Below are 21636 nucleotides of genomic sequence, written 5' to 3' on the forward strand. Positions count from 1 at the left end.
GTTCAACAAGGCCAAGTGCAAGGTCCTGCACTTGGGCCACAGCAACCCCATGCAACGCTACAGGCTTGGGGAAGAGTGGCGGGAAAGCTGCCAGGCAGAAAAGGACCTGGGCATGTTGGTTGACAGCCGGCTGAATATGAGCCAGCAGTGTGCCCAGGTGGCCAAGAAAGCCAATGGCATCCTGGCTTGTATCAAAAATAGTGTGGCCAGCAGGAGTAGGGAAGTGATCGTGCCCCTGTACTCGGCACTGGTGAGGCCGCACCTCGAATACTGTGTTCAGTTTTGGGCCCCCCACTACAAGAGAGACATTGAGGTGCTGGAGCGTGTGCAGAGAAGGGCAACGAAGCTGGTGAAGGGTCTGGAGCAGAAGTCTTATGAGGAGCGGCTGAGGGAACTGGGGTTGTTTAGCCTGGAGAAAAGGGGAGACCTTATTGCTCTCTACAACTACCTGAAAGAAGGTTGTAGAGAGGTGGGGGTCGGTCTCTTCTCCCAGGTAACAAGTGATAGGACAAGAGGAAATGGCCTCAAGTTGCGCCAGGGGAGGTTTAGACTGGATATTAGGAAATTTTACTTCACTGAAAGGGTTATCAAGCATTGGAACAGGCTGCCCAGGGAAGTGGTTGAGTCGCCATCCCTGGAAGTATTTAAAAGATGTTTGGATGAGGTGCTTAGGGACATGGTGTAGTGGTGGTCTCGGTAGTGTTAGGTTTACGGTTGGACTCAATGATCTTAAAGGTCTTTTCCAACCAATACAATTCTGTGATTCTGTGATTCTGTGACTCTCGCTGGGAGCATTAGCCTGAGCTCTCTGGCACGCAGAAATACAGGTAGGAGAGACATGGGACTTGGGGTCACCCAAAATCCTACTACAGCAAGGCTGTGATTAGTGAGAATGTTCACAGGGTTACTCAGCAGAAAAGAGGGATCAGCACTCTCCTGCCATTGAACATACATAATTGATTACAAGAATTAGGAAGAAATGTTTACTTTCTTGCTTCAGGGTTTTGTTTGATACCTCTGGTACAGGTGCCCACGATAACATTTCCTACTTGCTTTTGTAGCTATTTCATTTAAGATTTAAATGGTGAATATGCCCATTTTGTTGTATTGCTCTTTCTTTAAATGATGCGTTGCAAGGGGCTAAGCTTTGAATGGAAGTGGTACATGGAGTCCTGCTGGGTAGGACCGTTTCCATAGGTACTTTGTTAAAATGCAGGATGATGAAGGATCCCGGGCAGAAGCAGCAGCCGGCACAGTGTTAGAAAATCAGGAGACTGCTTTAAAGTTTCATGTTTGACTACGCTGACATTGGCACAGATCCTGTTACTATGAAAAGGTGTAAAATCTGCAAAAGTGCCTACTCAAGAACTGAAATCTCATCGATATCACGTATTTTAAATGACACAAACACTTAAAAGCTCATGTCCCTCTCCTTTCAGTGAAATATTGGTCCCTTTGCAAATTTTATCCCAAATTTGTAAGCAGAAAAGCTTCAGTTTCTGTTTCAAGGATGAGCAGCCCAACGTTTACTGTGGCATCTGCCCAGAGTCGCGGATTCTGCAAAGCCCTACTTGAATTCTGCTGAATGTTTAGGAGCAGATTTATTAAAGATTTCTTTTCCAAAGGTAGTGAAATACCAAAATTTGAGAGATTTCATTTAATTTCATTGTTTAATCTTGATTGAGATCTAATCTTTAAGCAAATAAGCTAAAAATGTCCTGTATATGTCCCTTCCTCCCCAAAAGAGAGCGTTCTTGCATTTGGGTGAATGTTTGTTTATTCATCCGTTGCGGTAACACTATGATTAAGCAGATGTTAATTACACCCTTAATGCAATTGAATTAATGTAATAAATGATCATCTATCTTTTTATTAGATTCCACATAATTATTTACGCCCTCATCATACTCTGATTTTGTTTCCATGGTATAAAAGCTTAAATTTCCTGTTCTTTCTGGTGAAACCTGTAAATCTGTCAGTGGGAGAAGGTAAGTCACCTAATGTTTTGGTCTACGTGAACTTTTCAAGTGGATGGGTATTCATTTTGAAGTCATATGATCCTGACAAGAATAGTCTCTGTGAAGTCAAGGAGAAACAACATCTAGCATCTCAGTGTCCTTAAACAAGCTGTACATTTCAGTAAATATCAGAGATTTATTGGTGAGCCAGAGGGAGATGAAGGAAAGGCTAAGGTTAAGACTACCATTTGTAACTTTCAAATCACTAATGAGCAGGATGAAAATTTAGCCCTTTGAAGTCTCCCAGGCTGAATGGCGTGAATATTTACTATCGACCCCTTCTGTTGCTTCTCTTTGGAGCTGTGCCAGTGCAGCATATTTTGCACCCATGTCCTAAGTGAAGTTTGTCCCTCAGCAGTTAAATTGAAAACCAGTGAAGAGCGGAACCTCTTGCATATTCAGTAATAAAATGTTACATTTTGCCTTGCTGATTCATCTTTATTTTAAAGACCACAATGCCAAACTGTGTGACTCTCTGAAGAATATGAGAAAATCCAGGAAACGCAGGTGAGACAGGTAGACCTTAACATGTCAGGAGGAAATAGGTAGCTCTTGTTTCTGGTGTGGCTTTCTACTTGTGCCATTCATCCGAAGTCACTAGTCAATGTTCTTTCAAAATCAAGTAATTTTTCCTTGAAGAAAGCAAATCTCCTTGTAAGAGTTCCTATCCAGCTATAGAGTAACTCTGTTCAACTGCAGTTGCATTTTCTACAGTTTATGAAAGGTATTGGTTAATCACCATTGTCACTGAATTAGAATATTAACTTTCCATCGTATGTGACTTGAGTAATGCAACACAGGTAGGTAAAAACAGGCTCTCTGATGTGGATGTGCCACAAGCAGCACCTGTGGCTTCCAGGAACAAAGCCTCTTCTTCAGGAAAGACCCAGTGTCTTCTTTAAAAGACGTGGATTGCTAAGGATTTAAAGGTCGTCCAGAGCAATGTGTGCCAGACTGCTGTATTAGATCTGATCTTATGCTTGATTTCAATTACTTCTGCCATGGTGCGTATTAAGGTCAGAAATATTGGGGTGACATTTTAAAAAACAAAAGGGAACTGTTAAGGGTGGGGAAGGAGAGAGGGGCTTATCCCATTCCCAGTTAAAGCAGGTCTCTAAACAACAATGGCAGTTCCGGTCTGCAAAATTCATTCATCTGTTTCATAAATTCTGGAAATAACAGAGTTATCTCAAACAGGTTCAAGGATTCCTGTTATCAAAAGTGACTAATGCATTTTATTTGTTAGGCTCTGGGCAGTAAGAGAAGCGCGGGAGGATGCAATCATACAGCCACTACGGACAACAGAATGCCACTTGTCACATTTTCTTACCTTAGCTGTTCTCAGCTTTTCCCAGTGTCTCCACAGCATGTACTCCAGATGCATTTCAGGTTGCCACTGCTGTCATTACTTGGGATAATAGCCCATATGTAATTCTACTCTAGCTGAATATGTTAATAACATTAATATACTGTAAAAGGTCTGTAACTATCCCCCTTGGAATATTTGATGTGCTCTAAAACAGGCTTGTGTTTAGTCCCCTGATACAATGAGAAGGTCTAGAAGAATAGGAAATAATAACACAGCCTGCAAGCTCATGTCATGCCAGCTATTTCGTGCCAAATGTTGTTCTCAAGCACCTGGCAAGCACAATTCATTCATTTTCCAAATGTCAGTGGCCAGCCAGCTCCTCAGGACATTCCCTCCCAACACAGGGACACTTGATAGGCGCAATCGGGCAGCTTTTGGCCACCAGCCTTGTTCCCAAGTCACGTGCGCAAACTGTAAGGACGGAAGCGCCTCTTGTTTCTGTTTTTGTCTTGCAAGCGGTAACTTTTTCTGTTATTCTTCCTGTTTATTTTACTCTGCCATCAGTATTTCACGGTATTTCAACGGGGCTTTGATCGATGCATATTTGGAATACTGAAAATACTCCATAGGTGCCTAGGCGCAACAACTGGTTTCTGCTGTAATATGCAAAATATTCACGGCATGCTGTAAGCACCTAGCTTTTGGGGGCTGGCGCAGCTGCGAGAGTCGGGCCCATGTGCAGATCTGCTGTACACGCCATTATTCATCACTGCCCTCTCCAGGATGCAGTGCTCCAGACCCAGCGTTGGTGGGGCGAGCGTAGGTGTCAGAGGCCTCTGCCCGCCGACGGCCGAGCCCAGCGCACTGCTCCACCACCTCCTGCTTTCCAGCTGTAGGTCGCATCGCAAGTTCTCTACCCTAAAGCTCGTACCTACAGAGACTGGCAGCTGTAATGTCGTCTGAACAGTGAACTGAAAGAAGCCTTGTCACCACACAGAGGATGTCCTCAGTAGGGTATTTGTGTACAGCCTGTCTAGCCAGCCTTTGAGACGCAGGCTTGGCTTCAGTGGACATAATACGACTGTGTACAAATGGTCTTTGAGGTTCTCTGACTCATAAATGTAACCTAAAAGCTCTTCTCATTTCCATCCAAAATAAATTCAAATAATGCTTCTTCCTATGCCTGCAAATACATTTTCTTCGGTGTTTTTCAATATCTTTCATTTTAGCGTGAAGAATGCTAGATGGGTGAACACAGGGTTTTGAAATGTCAGCCAGTACTCACAAGGTGAATTGAAAATGTTTTTCCTTTATTTTTTTCTTCATAAGACGGCATCTCAGATATCTGAACACTTAGCAGTCCATATCTCTGGCAGCTGAAGCCATCCTTTTATTTTTTGTGTCAATCACTACAGACTTGCAATTTAAACAACTATTAAAACCACTCTGATGCTCAAAATATAAAAATGGTTGTAAAAGTGGCCAGAAGCATTAATGATAGACTTTACAGCTGACTATATGCTCTATGCATCCAGTATTTTTACCTGTCTGGCAGCAATGGACTATAGAAGTGCTCAGTCTTCTGGGTAAAGGATGAAGCTCACATGTCCACACTGAGTCTCTGAAATGTCTTTGCTGCCTTCAGGCTGCTTGATTGAGAGAAATGGCCACAGTTACTGGCAGGAAACAATAAAACTGCTGTTGCTTTCTGTTCAAGAAGAAGGGACACTAGACAATAGTGCATATGCATGCGTGTGTGTAAAAAAAAAAAACAAACCCCAACACCAGCCCCCCCCCCCCCCGCCTTCCCTGAAGAAGTGGGGCTTGGATGAAGCCCCAGATCCTCAAAAGTGTGCAGATGCCCACAGAGCCTTTTGGGGACCCGGCATAAACTGATTAGCACTCAGGTAAATCAGAGATTGAGTGAAGTCTGGTTTACTGGAAGGAGTCCTTGGCTAAAAGTTGTCCTTGACCCTGGCTTTGTTCACCTTTAGGGAAAAGCTCATCTTTCCTCTCAAGCATGGTCAGGCAGGAGACAGGCTGAAAGGTGCATGGTGAGAGAGGGAATGCTGATGCTTTGGAGAACTGACATTTGTTTGGAAGGAGGGCTGTATGTATGATTGTGCCTTTTACTGGTCACGTTTTGTAGCCATTCACTCTGTTCATGTTAACATTTGCACTAGTATGGAGTAGTACTCTGGATGCAATTAAACCCCCATGCAGTAGATAGCTTTGTCAAGGATGAGGGGACAGCAGTACCTGATTACCAGCACATATGGCCATTGGTGCCAATGGAGCATTATAGTTTACTCTCCGGCTGAGTCATCTCCCCCTGAGGAAGCTGCATGAAAATAACACTTAACAAGGGTGATAAAGACTGTAGAGATAAAAGAGAGTGAAGAATCTGTTAGCAATATTTCTGTAGCAAGCAGATGACTGAATGTATTTCCAAATGTTACAGAATTTCTTGCGTGACTCACAACAACACAGTCTATAGAGCATATGCAACATTTGGTACAGCAGCAAATCAGTGTAAATACTAACAACATTTCTGTAGTCTTAGGAGATGCTCACAGAGAAGTAAACCTGCAAATTTTCATTAACCTTCTTTGAAATGGGGAGTTTGTATGATTATATGGTTCTTTAATCTTTTACTTGTTTTATCACATCTTTATTAATAGCAGGAAAATCCCATTGTATAAAGTATTTTTCTTAGAGCAGTTTTAAGCAAAGAGTCAATAAAATGTACCTCTATCACGTCTGCATTATTGACTTCTCTCAGTGGAACTCAAGCCAGCCTGCTGTAACAGCAAGCTGTGTTTTCTGCAGGTTTTGGACACAGGTTTTCCTGAATATTTAATAGAAGGAGGCCTCCTGACAACTTCAATTATTGACACAATTTAAAAACTGTATGAAAGCCCACTGAATGTCTTCAGCCTAGAAAATGAAGGAGATGGACACCTGTGCTGCCGTTGAAGACCTGATGCTTCCTTGGTGTTGCTTCTTGGGTCTTCTTTGGGCTCCTAAGCCATCTTTGCTCTGTTTCAGTGTGGTGTTCTTGCAGGACCGCCTGAAGCTTCCCAGCCCACTTCTTGCTTGTACTCCTTCCTGCACTACACACCCTCTTCAGTTTAGCATTTGTGGGTTTTGGCCAGTTATCCCCTCTACTCATGTGTGCCTTCAGTCAAAATCCTCACATCCTTCTTGACTCTCTACTGCTCACGTTTTCTTCTTCCTACCATCTGTCTTGTCCTAACATCCTCCTACCTTATTTTTGCACTACACCCTCCTTTAAGTTTCTCTTCCTCCTGTGTAATTTGTGTTCCTGTAAAAAAGGGCTCATTCCCCAGTCCACCAGCTCTTTCCCATCACACCTCTGCCTAATGCCCAGATTCCATAAAAATTAGCACAGAATCACAGAAAATAGGCCATAAGGGACACTCAGCAATCTTTCAATCTGTAATCTTGTCCACAGTAAAATATGAAAGCCTACCATTTCCGTAGTAATCTAATTCAAAGATATTATTCTTACAATTAGAGAATTTTTCTTTCTGCCTAACTTGGATCTCAATTTTCATGCCATTTAAGTCCATCTGTTTTTGTCTTCATCCCCGTGGGTCCAGAAAGCAGCTTTCTAGAGCAGCTGTTTGTGTACTGAGGATGGTTACTTCTCAAGTCTTCCACCTTCTTCATATCTAACAAACTTCTCTTCCTTCTGTGTCCGGTATCATCCATCTTCTTTGTATTTTTTCTCTCCACAAACAGTCCTTTTCCTTTAACACAGAGAAGTTCCCCACGGCTTCTCCTTTCCCCTCATTTCTTCCCTTTCCCCGTACTTTCTACTCTCTTCTGTTTTCGGTTTCAACATGTCTATACCTCCTTGTTCCTACATATTAGTTTCCAATCCTTCTGACAACGCCTGTTCTGCTGCATATCATGGGTGCATGTGGAGGCTTGTTGCAATCTATGCGAGGAATGTGTTGCCTTGGTATGGCAGGAATGCATGGAAGCCATCCGCTGTGATGTAAATGTCTTTCAATTACCTTCTCTTTGCAGAATGTCTTTTCTAGTCCTAGCCCCTGTGAAATGCTGCTGGTGCTCTTCTGCTTTCACCGTTTCCATGGTAGCCGATCCCATCCTTTCATGACTTTCTCATCAGTGGCCTAAACAAAATCTAGAACTGTCATAATTAAAATGGAAGGCAGTTTACAATATTTTTGAAGACTGGGTGGTATTACATGATATAAGTACTTTGCAGCTAAAAATGGGTAAGTAATTAAGCACCATTATCTTAAATTATGATATTTCAGAGGTATTCTGTGGAACATGTCCTGAATATAGTAAAATTGCAATGTTAAATACAGTTAATGACACTGTTCCAGAAGTACAGAACGTAATGGTTTAATTAACCCAGAGTTATTGAAGCCTGATTTTAACTAACTTTTTTCTCCCCCCCTTCCTTAAAAGCACTCCCAGTTCAAGCATTTCAGCTGTGTGCCCTTGGAATCAGACCCGGATTTGGATTCTGACTGAAATCCCACTCTCAGAGCCTGTAGCTCCAACGCTGATCCAAAATCCACATCCAAATGCTTTCAACCTTTAGCATATTTGTAGGCCAGATTCAACATTTTCATAGGCTGCAGTTTTCAGCGTAATACCCAATTTCCTCCCGCTTCCCTCCTTCCCCTCCTCACAGATGTCTTTGAATAGGAACTGTGAGGTGTTCAGGAGCTGGAAAATTTTTAAACTTAGGTCATTAAGTGTAGACTAAGAACTTTAAATACAGGCAACCATTCTCAAAAATCTTGGTCAAGGTCTGTCTTTTGTGGTGTAATACAGTGTCTCTGCCAAGCCGCTATTCAGTGAACCACAACTTGGAAATATGAGAAAGACATGTCTCCTCTCTCAAATTCAGGTACTGATCTCAAAGGAATGCAGGTACTGTCATGGATTACCATACAAATTATTATTGTGAAAGATAACACCTGGAATTCTACTCTTTGACAATATTCTGTATTTTCTTCCAATCTGGATAAATCAGCATAAAAAAAAGCAGAGTTCAAAACCTATAGCTTTAAGTCTATAATTAATCTCTCTGTCATTTATTGCTCTTTCCTTAATTAACATTGAAGCCACTTAGGAAAGTAAAACCTAGTCCTTGTCTAAATGTACTTCAATTTCCATAGAGCTGTCTGATTAATCAGTATAAGACATGGAGGAAGACATATGAAAGCTCAGGCAAGTGAGCAAAACCAATTTTCCAGCACAGGGTGTATTTTATTCCATCTAACAATCCACATGTTTGTATATCAAGTCCAGAAATCATCATACCACACTGTCCCAGTAAATCACAGCCCTCAACAGGACTCCTTGGTTTTTCAAGTTGAGAATCAGCTTCAGCTGTATGGCCAGTCTTTTTCACGATCTTACTGTGGACATTTGTAGCGGAGTTCATAATGCAGCTGATACCAGATTTTTTCCTCAACGATGACAGCATTACGTTGGTTTCCATGAATTATGAAGAGCCATTAGAAATCTCTGTGTATAGAGTTTTCAGTCATTTTCTTCTCGATTCCCACATCCTGTGTTTAAATCACTGTCCTGATATTGGAGATGGTGAGTATAGATTTGGAATTAGAATCCAGTTGCATAAAGCAGCATCAATAGTATGCAGAAAACTGGACCAAATGAAAATTGTGACATGACACATGCAATTCCGTGTAGGACAAACTGCAAGAGAGATGGCTTCCATAGCCATAGTGAGCTAAACTCACTGCTTAAACAAATGTGCCCAGGAGAAAAAGCATGAGTTACTGGAGTAAGTGGCTGAAGCATGGGGGCAAATGGCTGTGTGTGGGCAAAAGGAGAGTAAGTTGAATTTGCTAGAGTTGTGGGGTGGGTGGGCAGTGGAGGATAAAAGATAATTAAAAAAATAGTGGAACCACAGAAAAAATACAACCAAAACCGTTTCAAAGGTCATAAGGAAAATTCTGTTCTTTTGCATCACTGAAAAAAATTCAAAACTTTCCTCTTGGAGAAACGGCACTCAATATACTGCCAGTTTGCACCTAAAATCTCCTAGATAACCAGTCCCAAGTGATTGTGAAAAACATCAGCTGAAACAAACACATATTGACATGATGAAATTTAGATTATCAGATTAAAAAAAAGCTGTCTGTTCTCTGGCTTTTTTTTATCTTTCTAGCAAACAAAATGAAGAAACATGAGAAATTTTAACAAATTCTGTAACCAGCTTCATTTCTGCTATAGGTTTTATGGGGGTGAAGGATTTGTTCAGCTGTTACAGCAACGGTAACAACATAAACTGTTTAGACAGATGAAGTTTTTGCTTCTTCCTCCTAGTCTAAAAGCCATTGACATTACAGACAGTTTTTCTTAAAGATGTTGTGTATGGAAATTATATTTACCTCCTACAATGGTAGGAGGTGTAATGTCTCTTATTTTGCAGTTTCTGCGTCCAGTAGAAAAAAAAATGAGATGGATACTGTAGATGGCTCAGCTACAGCATGTTGCCATACACAGCTTCGTGCTCAGACTTAACATAATTTCTATTTTTTCCTGTTTCTGTGAATATTAAATGAGAGATGAGGAGACTACCTCATTTGAAAGGCTTATTTAATTTCCCTTCTCTTCATTTGCTTTGTTTACTGAATTACATTTCCATAGGAGAATGGTATGTAGAACTGTCTCCCCTGACTAAACGGTTCAAATGAGCTATGAGTAAAGCCATTTAGATCTCATTCACAACCATGTTTTATTAATAACAGCTAAGAATGGTACTGTAGCTCAATATGCAGTGAATTTCTGCAGGCTTTTATCGTTGCATCCACATTATTGTCAGAATCTTTTAATATTGTGTAACTGTATCTTAATAGAGCTTTTAATAGATATGTAATGTGTCATTAAAAGTTAAGTAAATAAGTATTTCAAGACTTTTAATCAAATGCTTGTAAAGAGGCGTTCACTCCTTTTAAAATCAGCACGCAGTTGTATTAATGATTTTTTTAACATATGTCTGTATCTGAAAGGCAAGTTGTAGTCATATGTCATGAAATTTTTGCTTTCAAACCGAATCCCTCCTTTTGGAACGCAAAGGGAAAAGATTCCACACTCTGCATTTCTTACTGCTTTTCTGATGGGAAGGTAAAGTAAGGAGTATATATATACTAAGTAAAGAAAGGACTAGATACACTAAAAAGCAATAACAGATTATTTTTTTCTTTCGGGTTCAGCACCTCAACATCATTCATTTGCTGTTTTTCTGTGTACACTATATATATTGTTTAATCAGATAAATGGAGTTGCCCAAGAAACCAGATCTCAAATTCAAAGGTGAGAGCCTACTGCCTACTGGCACCTGTGGGCAAACACACAACTGTGCCAGGAGAAACTACTTTACCTGGGAAAAAATTTCCTTGCACTGAAGTGGGATAAAATTTTCCATGCTAGAGCAAATCTTGGAGCATTAAGTTGCATTGTGTGTCTGTATTTCCCCCCCCCCCCTTAGGCATAGCAGATGCATTCCCATGTAAACCCATTTGTAAGTTTACAACTGATATAAACCACTGGTAAAAACATCTCAGAGGAGAAATGTCCATCTCCTTTCAGACACCATAGAAAAAATGTTGTATTTCTACGTACATGTTGATTTTTGAGAATTATGAACACTGATGGGCAGGGAAAGCTGTCATATTTCTCAGCTGATTATGAAAACTTTTTTTCTTCTATTTCTGGGCAAATCCTTCGCTTGTTCCTGTTAAGATTTATATATGCCTGAGTATATTATCACATTCATAGAACTTAAGAAGTATTTCACATCAAATTTACTTTCATTATTGAGCATGTTACACAACGTGGATCACAAAATGTCAGAGAAGAGCTGTCTCAGTGAACTTGACTTTAAAATTTTCTGGCATTATAGTTATTTCTGTTTATTTTTCTTGAGAATGTATTTTTCTCTACTTGAAGAGCCAAAAATTTTCTTTAGGGAGTAGGTTATTGTGTAGAAAATACGAATTCTTAAATTTAAGTTTCATGCTGGTAGAATTATTTTAAAGAATAAGACAGTAACAATTACTTCCTAAAAATATGTTTCCATTAAATAGGAACTACTAAAAACACTCGCTCTCCTTTTCAACTAAACATTAGGATTTCAGTACAGTTGGCTAGTAATCTGAACTGGAATCACAGAAAATAAAATTCTCAGCTGATTTACTTGTTCAGCAAATGTGGTGGCTTTAAGATGGTTGTAATGGTGAATTTTCTCTGTGTAGAATACTGGCTCACAAACTGGCTCATGTTAATTTTGAACCTGTGAAGACCTTGAGAACGAGGGAAGTCTAAAAAAGCTGTTGATTCACTTACAGGAACAGCTGTTAATGGACCAGTCGCTCACTGATTAAAACAAGATTGATTAAACCATCCCTGTAGTGGGAGTATAATTTAAGATACTAAATTTATAAAGATACAAAAATCCTCTATCAGAAAATAAAAGACAACACATAAGGAAACGTGCCTTTTTTTTTTTTAACTTTAAATTGTTTCCCAGAATCGTTTTTTGAAAACAGTAACTCGCGACGATTTCAAAGGGGCCAGGACTTCACCCATTTTCCTGCTTCACTCCTTGTTTATTGAATTTGTTAGAAAAATTGTTTCCAGAGAGTGAACAAAGTAATTCATAAACCGGAAAAACTAGTCTGAAACTTTATTAATAACCAACTTATTTTTATTAGAGCAAATACAGTTGTGAAAACTGTACATTGTACATTTTGGGTCAAGAATTATAAATAGAGAAACTCATAGATAAAGAGTTCATTCTTTGACAGCAAGAAACTTTAGATAGACAAAATGACATTATTAAGTACATTGGCAGGCTTCATTGTGCTGTCCAAAATGTAGTGTACAGTATAACAACCAATTATAAATAGCCTTTCATGTAAAATACAGCTGTGCACATTTTAGAAAAATACCAACAATTTGTTTGAGCTTTGTTTTAAAAAAGCTTATAAATCATACATATTTATAAATGGTACTAACATGCTTACTTAAATTTATAAACATTTTCATAAGCTTTGTTACCCATTATTTCCAGAGCATAAAGTATTTTAAATAAACATTTAATAGGAATTAAATATGTCAGTTACAAAATTACTTCTCCATGTAAGGAGACAGGGGGTGATTTCACTGTTGGATGGAACATATTGTCCATTATGTCAAGGCTTACACAGTAACTTTTAAAATTTTGTTCTTATTTAAAAAGTACTTTCCTAAATTTAAAACACGATTTAAACTTTTTTAAAAAATAAATATACAAGTTTTTTTTCATTTGCTCTCTTTCTGCTTTCTTCTTTATCCACACTGGTCAAAACACAGGATTCTCAACATACTTCTGTAAAAAACACCATGGTGTTACTGCCCTGCTCAGAGCTGCTTCGCTGCACAATATTCAGTCCACGCCTACGTTACTGTAATATGCTGCATCAAAAGATAGCTAATGTACTTTGTAAGAATGTCGCCCATTAAACCATGCAAACACTTAGAAAGTTTACAAACAGGTTCAAAAACTATATTGTATGAAAGATTTTCTAATAGAGATAAAATAAACCATAATACAAGCCCTTTGCTTTTTGTAGCTTTAAATTAAAATATTTACTTGCCAATGATCACACCACATATTTTCAGTAAATAAGCATGCTTTTGATTAATATAGGGTACAATAATTACAGTATAATGGCACATAAAAAGAAACATGATCACATCATTTGAACAAAGGGCTGTGCAACTACTTAAGACAAACTTTCCAAATGAAAAATTTTGAGGCTTTTTTAATGCTGAGGTAAAATTATAAATGGACTTTAAAGACACTGAAGGCATCAAATTGATAAACAGTCACTTAACATTTCTAAATGCTCTACCTGAATGTATTCAACACAAATCTAGTATTTTAAAATTATGATAATTTATTATGAGCATTAGCTAGCTTAACTGTCATTGGCATTAATGTGCACTCAGACAAGACTTTATTTTAACTGCTGGCAAAATACCTCAGTGTTGAAACATAATAATTCAAATCACCAATTACCACAGCACCAGAATTAAAAAAAAAAAAAAAAGAAAAAAAGAAAAAAAGAAAAAAAGTCAACATGCAAACCCTGTATCTTGTCTTTCTTGGCTTATTCTGATATTCCACTTCCTGTTTAGAATGTGCTGATATCAACTTAAGATTCTTATTCTTTTATTATGATAAGTTTTGCCTGCTATTGGCATAAGCATTTGAGCACTTTTAGGAAGATATCAACATCTTAAAATTTTGCAGTCATGGTATATTACTTACTAAACCTTAAAGCAAAACGGCTCTTCAGGTTTAGAAAATGGATTTAAGAATTTGATCCTCGGATTAGAAAAAGATATTTTGTGTTCTGCTGCTAGGCAGAACTGCTAGGCAGAACTGGTAGCTTTCTCCAGGTTGGACTAGACACTATGTTATGGCTATACATCAAATTTCATAAACAACGAATGAACAGAATCATGCACAGGCAAATGAAATTCAATCTCCCAGAACACTGCAGGAGATGTTAAAAGCAGCAGGTAATGGAATAAGACTGGTGACTGATGCTGCTAACTATTTCTTCTAATGAGATAGGAGTGAACGCTGGAATCACTTCCACAGCAACAGAATCCTCTGACCACATTCCTCTGGCAGTCGTTTTCCCATCTCCCCACTAAAAACATCAGACGGTAAAATAGTAAGGCAGCTGTTAGCTTCCATCAACAAAAAGTGCAGCTCCGTACATTTCCAGTTTAGTCACACTCTGCTGGAACAGATGGAGAAGCCAACGCACTTCACTGGCGGGGCTGCTTCAGCAGATTATTTTGTTTGTTTTCCAACATGGCTGCTTGCTTCAGCTTTCAGAAGACCCCAAAGCCACGAGCCATCAGCAGAGAAACTGATCTGGGCCCCTGGCTGAATTTTCCAAGTTTCATCTCTCTTGCGTCCCATCCTAATTCCAAGCCTCCTTCCCTGTGTCTGAGTATGACAGGTGCCATTTAAAAGGCTGATGACACAACTGCAGAGAACTGTGGGCTAACACCACTAGTTGTCATGACTTCACTGAAGGGTCAAAACAGTTACATTATTAAATAACTATGTTGAATCACATTCAGGCATAGCTAAAATTAAAGTAGGGAACATTAAAAGTATGCAAAGAAATTAAATCTTTATCATTTGAGGTGGGGTGGATATGGTGATTTTATATGAAAACAAGACCTTTCTTACCTTTCCTAATTCCGATCAAGTTAGAAAATGGACAAAAAGAATGGCTAAACCAATATTCAACAGCATTACCAGGGCGATCATGACTGAGTTAGGGCCCTGAAAATAAAATAAAGACACCAGAATTAATGCAACCTTCCACATAGTGCACAGCAATGAACATGACCCGACTTCATAATTTCTACCTGTTTTGACCTTGCTCTGAAAGATTACCTAAATATTAAAGATACAAACTCTGCTCCAGAAACATAGCCATTACGTGTCGTATTGAGGTGAGCTAAATATCAACTGTGTGAAAATGAGCTGAATAAATACAGGTAAGAATATTTACAGTACAACCCTAAGTACAGTACAACAACAGTAAGAATAAGTACAACCCTACACTATTCTTAATCATACTGAGATTAAACCGCCTGACAAATATGACTGCATAAACAAATGAAAACAAACCCATCAACACAAAACCAATATCAACTTAAAATAAAGCAAAACAAAGAACTTGAACTACTTTAGCAAAGCTGGAGCGCTGCTCTTCATCCTTAAGGTAGGTTCCTTCTCTAATTCCAACCTGTTTCAAAACAGACATGACAATGTGTTTTATGAAAAGAATACCCTTTTTTTGACAACCAAAGGGGGGAAAAAAAGTTACTTACCATTGCACTAACATACCTAGCAATGTTTCCATTACAGATTAAAAAACAATTTTACACCTGCAAAATTAAACTTGTTTTGATTTACTCTGACACTTATCTTACAGACCTATGTACTGAAGAAATGAAAAGTCAAAAAACTCCTTCCCTTCCTAGCTAGAGCTAAACTTGGTTAAAAAACTTAATCATTACATAATTTTAGTCTTTCTGTGAAGCCAGAGAACAAAGTTTTTAATTATTTTCAGCAATTTCAGATATATTTTTTTAAACATGGATGCGTTCTAATGAGCAACTTGAAATAATGTCCTGAACAGACAGAAATTCTCAGTTCTTCTGTTCTCCTCTTAACATATTTGGTTTACTACAACATATTTTCACAAAGATTTGTATATGCTTATATTTTAAGGTTGCACATTTATTCTAAGTTGAAACAGAAAAACTCTTCACTCAGACAATACCTTCCTAAATCACAAAAAAGCCCATCAAAAAAATCCCTGCAGAAAACTATCTTCTGAGGTACATAAGGATCACTGGCTTGCATAAGAAGGCATATATTTCATTAGAAATGACATAATTCTTTTCACTTTCCACGAGACATGCCTTGCAGAAGTTCATTATGCTTCATGACAATGCTAACATTAGCTATATGTCCTAATGCTAAAGGTGTAAGAACTTGCTATTATTCATTTGCTGCAGCAGTGTAACTGGGAAGCTATTGAATAGTACTTGTGTCATTATTATATCACATGCTCTCATCCTGAAACAGTCTCATTAAACACTTTCTACCAGAACACACCTCTGCACAGTAGTTAAGATGGTAGGCCAGATGTGGACTGCTAAGTTCTCGAATAAGTCACAAAATATGTTATGTCAAGTACTCCTTAGGTCTCTGGGGAGTCTAAACCCGATCTGAGCACCTCTATCTCTAAAGGCCGTAAAGATCCCTTTGCACTTATTCAGAGGTATCTGTTCACATGCTGAGGAACTAGATGGGCGAGCTCAAACAATGATTGAGACTATCAGGATGCTAGTTAAATGTTGCCATAGGGGTGATGGTATTGGCAGCAACATTCACATTTTGCTAAACGGCAGAATGTCTAAAATATTCACTAGGAAATTGAAGACTAGGTTTAAGGTCACCTTAGTCAAAGGGATTTTGAATAACAAGTTCCCACTTACCAGTGGTATGTTTTAACCATCGGGTCACAGAACAGAAGTGGAACCATGTTCCTTCCTTCTTACTGGAAGTGAGCCACTATGTGCCAAAGAATATGAGACACTTGGTGACAGAGAACAGGCATAAAAGGAAAGCATAACTCCAGATATGGTTACATTTCTGACCACAACACTGTAAGCAGCCTCGCTGTAGTAGTGTGTAACCAAAGGTTATTTTCTTCTTTCTCTTTCTGGCATGGTCACAATTGTGCTAGTTTGGGTACTTCCATGCTTTTCTACTGTGAAGGAAATCCAAGTTCCCATCAGGATTGCCACCAAATGCATTTGGCAATTGTGAGATTTATGCATGAAAACCATAGAAGACTTTGAGTAATAAAAGATGTTTTACTTGAAACAACAGCTACTTTGAGAACCTCTCAGTTTTGCTGTCTTGGAGTGTCAGTGTCAACAGCGTTAGAGTGAACCTTCCATTTAATGACTTCTTCTTTTGCAAAAAATTCCCAGAATCTCATGACAAACAAGAATAATACATACATGCTAATGTTATATATCTCTCTACAGGAAGTGTGATTACACTATTCATTTCCACTAAGATTTGGATTCAGCATCTTTCTCTCTGGTGCTGAGACACCGGAACAGGTTACCCAGAGGAGCTGTGTATGCTCCATCATTGGAAGTGTTCCACGTCAGGTTGGATGGGGCTTTGAGCAACCTGACCTAGTGAAAGATGTCCCTGTCCATGGCAGGGGGGATGGACTAAATGATCTTTAAATGTCCCTTCCAACCCAAACCATTCTATGATTCTGTGATTCTAATAGGGACTCCCTGTGTGATCAAAATCAGGTCAATAGCTCCTTTATAGTTTGGGATCCCACCTAAAGATTTTACAGTTATACTGCACCAGGAATTGCAAAGAACTGTGAAGGAGATCATTGCCCAATACCATTAAAATTCACTGGGATTTGGCCGTCTAATGCTTAGCATATTTGAAAATAACATCCATGGAAATCAAGTTGATTTACTACTATTGAAGAAAAAATTGGACCTATAGGGACTTCACAGGAGCCAGGAACTCATTAATTACCTGAAACATAACCTGAAAGAGCATCCTGATAGCTGCAAGACAGCTTTTAGCTGAATGGCAAGTTGGGACTGCAGCTCACACAGTAACTCGGTATCAGCAGTGCAGAATCATACAGAATTAAGCTTGGTGGACAGGGAGGGGACTTCTCTATTGATGCAGCTGTCAGTCAGGTTAGGTAGAACAATCTCACCACAATAACGTTAGATAAATTAGGCTAAAAAACCTAGGGACTATGGCCTGATCCAAGAAATCTCATCTACAAAGACACCTTAAGTGACATCTTAAAGTGACATCTTAAGCACTGGGTTGTTGATTTTATATGAAGATCAAAGAAAAATGTGTTACCTGTTTACGATAATGAGTCTATGCTTTATACAAAGAAGTAAATCTCACCTCCTTCAGCCTGCTCTGTGCATTTTGTTTCCTCTTCTGATAACTACAACTTTCAGCCCAAAGCAGAATTTCCTGATATACTAAAAAATGAGCAAACAATATTTGTGGAGCACATGGTTTTTATGCAATAAACTGCTACCTGTTTTGTAGACATCTATGAAATGAGCATTTAATGCTTTAAGACAAATACCATAAATAAGACTTTAGTGTTCTGCAAGGGCTTAAAATAGCAAAAGCCAAAATTAGTCTGAAGAGTCCAAGAGTGACTAGAACAGGTGCACTAAAGAAGCTGTAGTAGAAAAACTCCAGTCCTGCTTAAAAACTGCCCTTTCAGCTTCTAGCAAGTCAGACACTTACATAGTTAAAAATATAATCATACGATTAGTTTTCATCTGGGGAGGGAAGAAAGTTATTTTCCTAAAATGTAGTGCCAGGAAGTATTAAGACTCGTCTTGTAATCCCATTGCATTAGGAATGTCCATTAAATTTAGCATAAAGTTCTTGCTCAGAGGTTTTTTTAGGATCAGGCAAATACTGATCTATTTTTCTAACATAATGGTTACAAACTGGATGTTAAGTGAGCAAAGAGGTGAGAGTAGAAGCACACTGGGCAGCATTCAGCAAAATGTAATGATTTTAGATACAGGTAAAAACCATGCTAAATACTCTGTGTGGCTTAAAAACCTTTACTTACAAAATGAAAAAATGACATTATCGTAGAACATTTGTGCCTGGGTTTGTACCTGACCTAGGGCAACACATGGACACATATCACGCAAATAAAATGTGTATTCATGAATGTACACTACAATGGTATTTTTTGCAATTCAATCCTACTTTTTACCCAAATCCAAGACAATCTCAAATTAGCTCATATTCAAGGTGGGATAGCAGCATGCAAGCTGATACTGGGGCTAGAGGCTGCTAACGAGCAATTAGAAACAACAGTTAGTACTGGTTTGTGGTCAAGTGTCTGTGCACGCTTCACACTGTGGTAAATATAAGATAATTTGAAAGTGCCTAATGCTCAGTGAAAAATTATTTACCTCTCATTTATGAGGGTAAATGCCAGCAAACAGACAGCTATTCTGGAGCAGCTGATGAACGGTGACCTTGATAAAACTATGACTCTTTCTTATGAGCTCTGAAATGATTTTAAACTTTGATTTTTGAACATTAGAAAATAAGTACATAGAGAAACACATTTATATGTGTGGCATAAGAAGTATGTGCTGATATTTTTCAAGTATAATGCCAGAAATGGGGATATCTAGAGAATCAATACTGTTCCCGTAACTAACCCATTGCACAGATGATATTCAATGACATCCTTAAGGATGTAACAGATTCGCAGAAAATATGAAACATGAATTTGATTACTAAAATAGCTGCTGCAGACTTTTCTGTAAATAAAGCTGTTTAAAGTTCTTAATCCAAATTAAAGTTCATGTTTCATTCATATGTGAGAAATGGCTTTGATTTACATACATGGAAGGAAGAATTGAAAATCTTACATTCTGTATCTGTGTTCTTAATGCATTATCACTGGAAACTTGGAAAAAACACAGCACAATTTTATACAGCATTTTCGGATAACCTAATGAAAGTGCTCAATAAATGGTATAGATTCATTTTTGCATTCCAAAACCATGTTTTCTCATTCTCTTTTCATGAGAGTGAGAGTTCTTTTCTCTTTATATCCCTTAACAAATATATTTTTAAACTTTTATGGAGGATCTAAGGCAGATTTACTTTCAAACCACAACAAAATCATTTGTCAGGATGACTATAAAGCAATTGCAATTACTAACTAAAACAAAATAATTCTGCAATGCCGCCCTAGAATTCTGAAGTCTCTCAACATTCAGAAGTGTTTGGGATAAAGAGAAGTACACTAATCTAGCTACCCCTCAGTAATTGTGCACTCTTAGGTTAGCCACTGCCTAACTCCAGCACACTATTGAGCTCAGTCCCAGAGCACTGCAGAACAGGCTACTGTTTTTCTGAAGTTGAAGGCGATACTAAAAATTAAAAAGAAAAGTTTCCAGGCAATGTTAACGGTCATTCTGTACTAAATCTCTCCCTCAGTCTGCTAGGCCAGTAGGCTACTCCTTTCTGCTTTAATTGTTTTAGGATTTTTACTTATTTCAGCATTTTAAAGAAATAAGCATGTAGGGAATTTATTCTATAAGGGCAAATTTATAGACACATATGGAAGACATCTTTGAAAAAAATACATACATCTACATATATCTTAAAATGCCGTTATATTAAAAATGAGTTCCTAAACTCTACCTTCCTTCCTTATTGAAATGCTGATAAGAAAAATAATGCAATTAGGGTGCTCCAAATGAAGCACAGTTCCCAGATGACCTGTAGTACCAGTAAACAAACAGTAGGTAATGTACAATATCTCATCACTTTTCCACCTTTCCTGATAACAGCCTATAGATTCACGGTCCTTATCCTGACTATTCTAGAAGGTCAATAAACTGCTGTGTAGGTGCCCTACTTGGTTTCTTAAGGTGAAGACTCCCTCAGCTCCAAACCATTATTTGGTTTGGATGGAACGTAGGAAAAGTAAGGACTATTTCTAGCCACTTATTTTCACCAGATCTGAACAAAAAATTCCAATTCAGGCTAGAATTGGCAAAGCTCAAGCTAAAATTCTGTGCACACTCACTCAACATTTACAAGCCTGACAGCTTTGTGTTACCCTACATAGGAGTAATATCTGTGAGATTTGAAAGGTTAAAGCGCTGATATCAACTGTAATACAGATTTGCAGATTACAAAACCACTGTGAACATCTACTTTGATCTGCACAAAACAGAATATAAGCTTCCTGCTGAACTAGAGGATATCATCTTGGCAAAATGCTCATTATTGAACTATTCAATGACAGCTCCAAAAACTCGGCATCTGAAAACTGATGTTACATTTAATTAATATCATTAAAAGCAACTTAAAACAAGACTTTTATCTAAATCTGTCCAGCTATTGAATCTTCTTACACAATTGCCTGTTAGCTTGGGAAACGTTTTATAAAGTGTACTTACAGAAAGTGATTTAATGTGTCAGATTTTTTTGCCTTGAATCTTTCATTGTAAGATATGTTTTAATCATTCTTGCAGCTCTCCATGGGACTTTCTCTTAAGGTTTTTTTCATTTTAAATCCCTGATTTATGGACACTGTATTTTATTCCAGAAGTGGTTGCACCAGTGCCAAAACCAGATAAAACAGACTCCCATGTACTCTTGCTTAATCTTTCCTGTCGATAAATCTAAGGATTATATTAACATCTCTGAACAGCAGTAGCAGACGGGGAGCTCATGCTCAGTTGCCTCTCTTGCTCCTGATCCACCAACCTTTTCCAGTTCTGATCCTTGCATGGCCAGGCTCTATTAACTGTCTTTCAGTATACAATCTTACATTTTGCTGTGCTGCACATGGATAATTATACTTGCATCTTTCTTAGCAGGTGATTTGGATCAGCTTGTACTGGTGATCCATTGTCTTCATTATTTATCAGTTTCCTGGTCTCTGTGTCTTCTGTAAACTGTGGGTAATACTTTTATGTCCTCTTCCATGTCATTAATAAGAATGTTAATAAAATAGAGCAGCAGAATTAATCCAAGAATGACCTCACCAGAATAATACCAAATTACTGATGTTTTTCTAGTTACTTTTTGAGAACCATCAGTCAGTTTTT

General features: G+C 38.3%; 1 protein-coding gene across 4 annotated transcripts in view; it reads right to left on the reverse strand.

The window, feature by feature from the left end:
- Positions 1-12051: 12051 nt before the first annotated feature.
- The window catches only part of JPH1 (junctophilin 1), an 85575-nt gene continuing 75990 nt past the window's right edge, over positions 12052-21636 (reverse strand). Inside the window, exons 5-6 of one of the 4 annotated variants that reach the window (XM_075494825.1) lie at positions 14624-14719; positions 12052-14517 (exon numbers count right to left, since the gene is read on the reverse strand). In XM_075494825.1, the coding sequence (XP_075350940.1) occupies positions 14639-14719 (81 nt within the window). In that variant the 3' untranslated portion in view covers positions 12052-14517; positions 14624-14638. The remainder of the gene's footprint in view (positions 14518-14623; positions 14720-21636) is intronic. The other 3 variants (XM_075494829.1, XM_075494828.1, XM_075494826.1) reach the window with 3 other exon arrangements.

This window comes from Mycteria americana, chromosome 2, assembly GCF_035582795.1.
Source record: "Mycteria americana isolate JAX WOST 10 ecotype Jacksonville Zoo and Gardens chromosome 2, USCA_MyAme_1.0, whole genome shotgun sequence".
NCBI lineage: Eukaryota > Metazoa > Chordata > Aves > Ciconiiformes > Ciconiidae > Mycteria > Mycteria americana.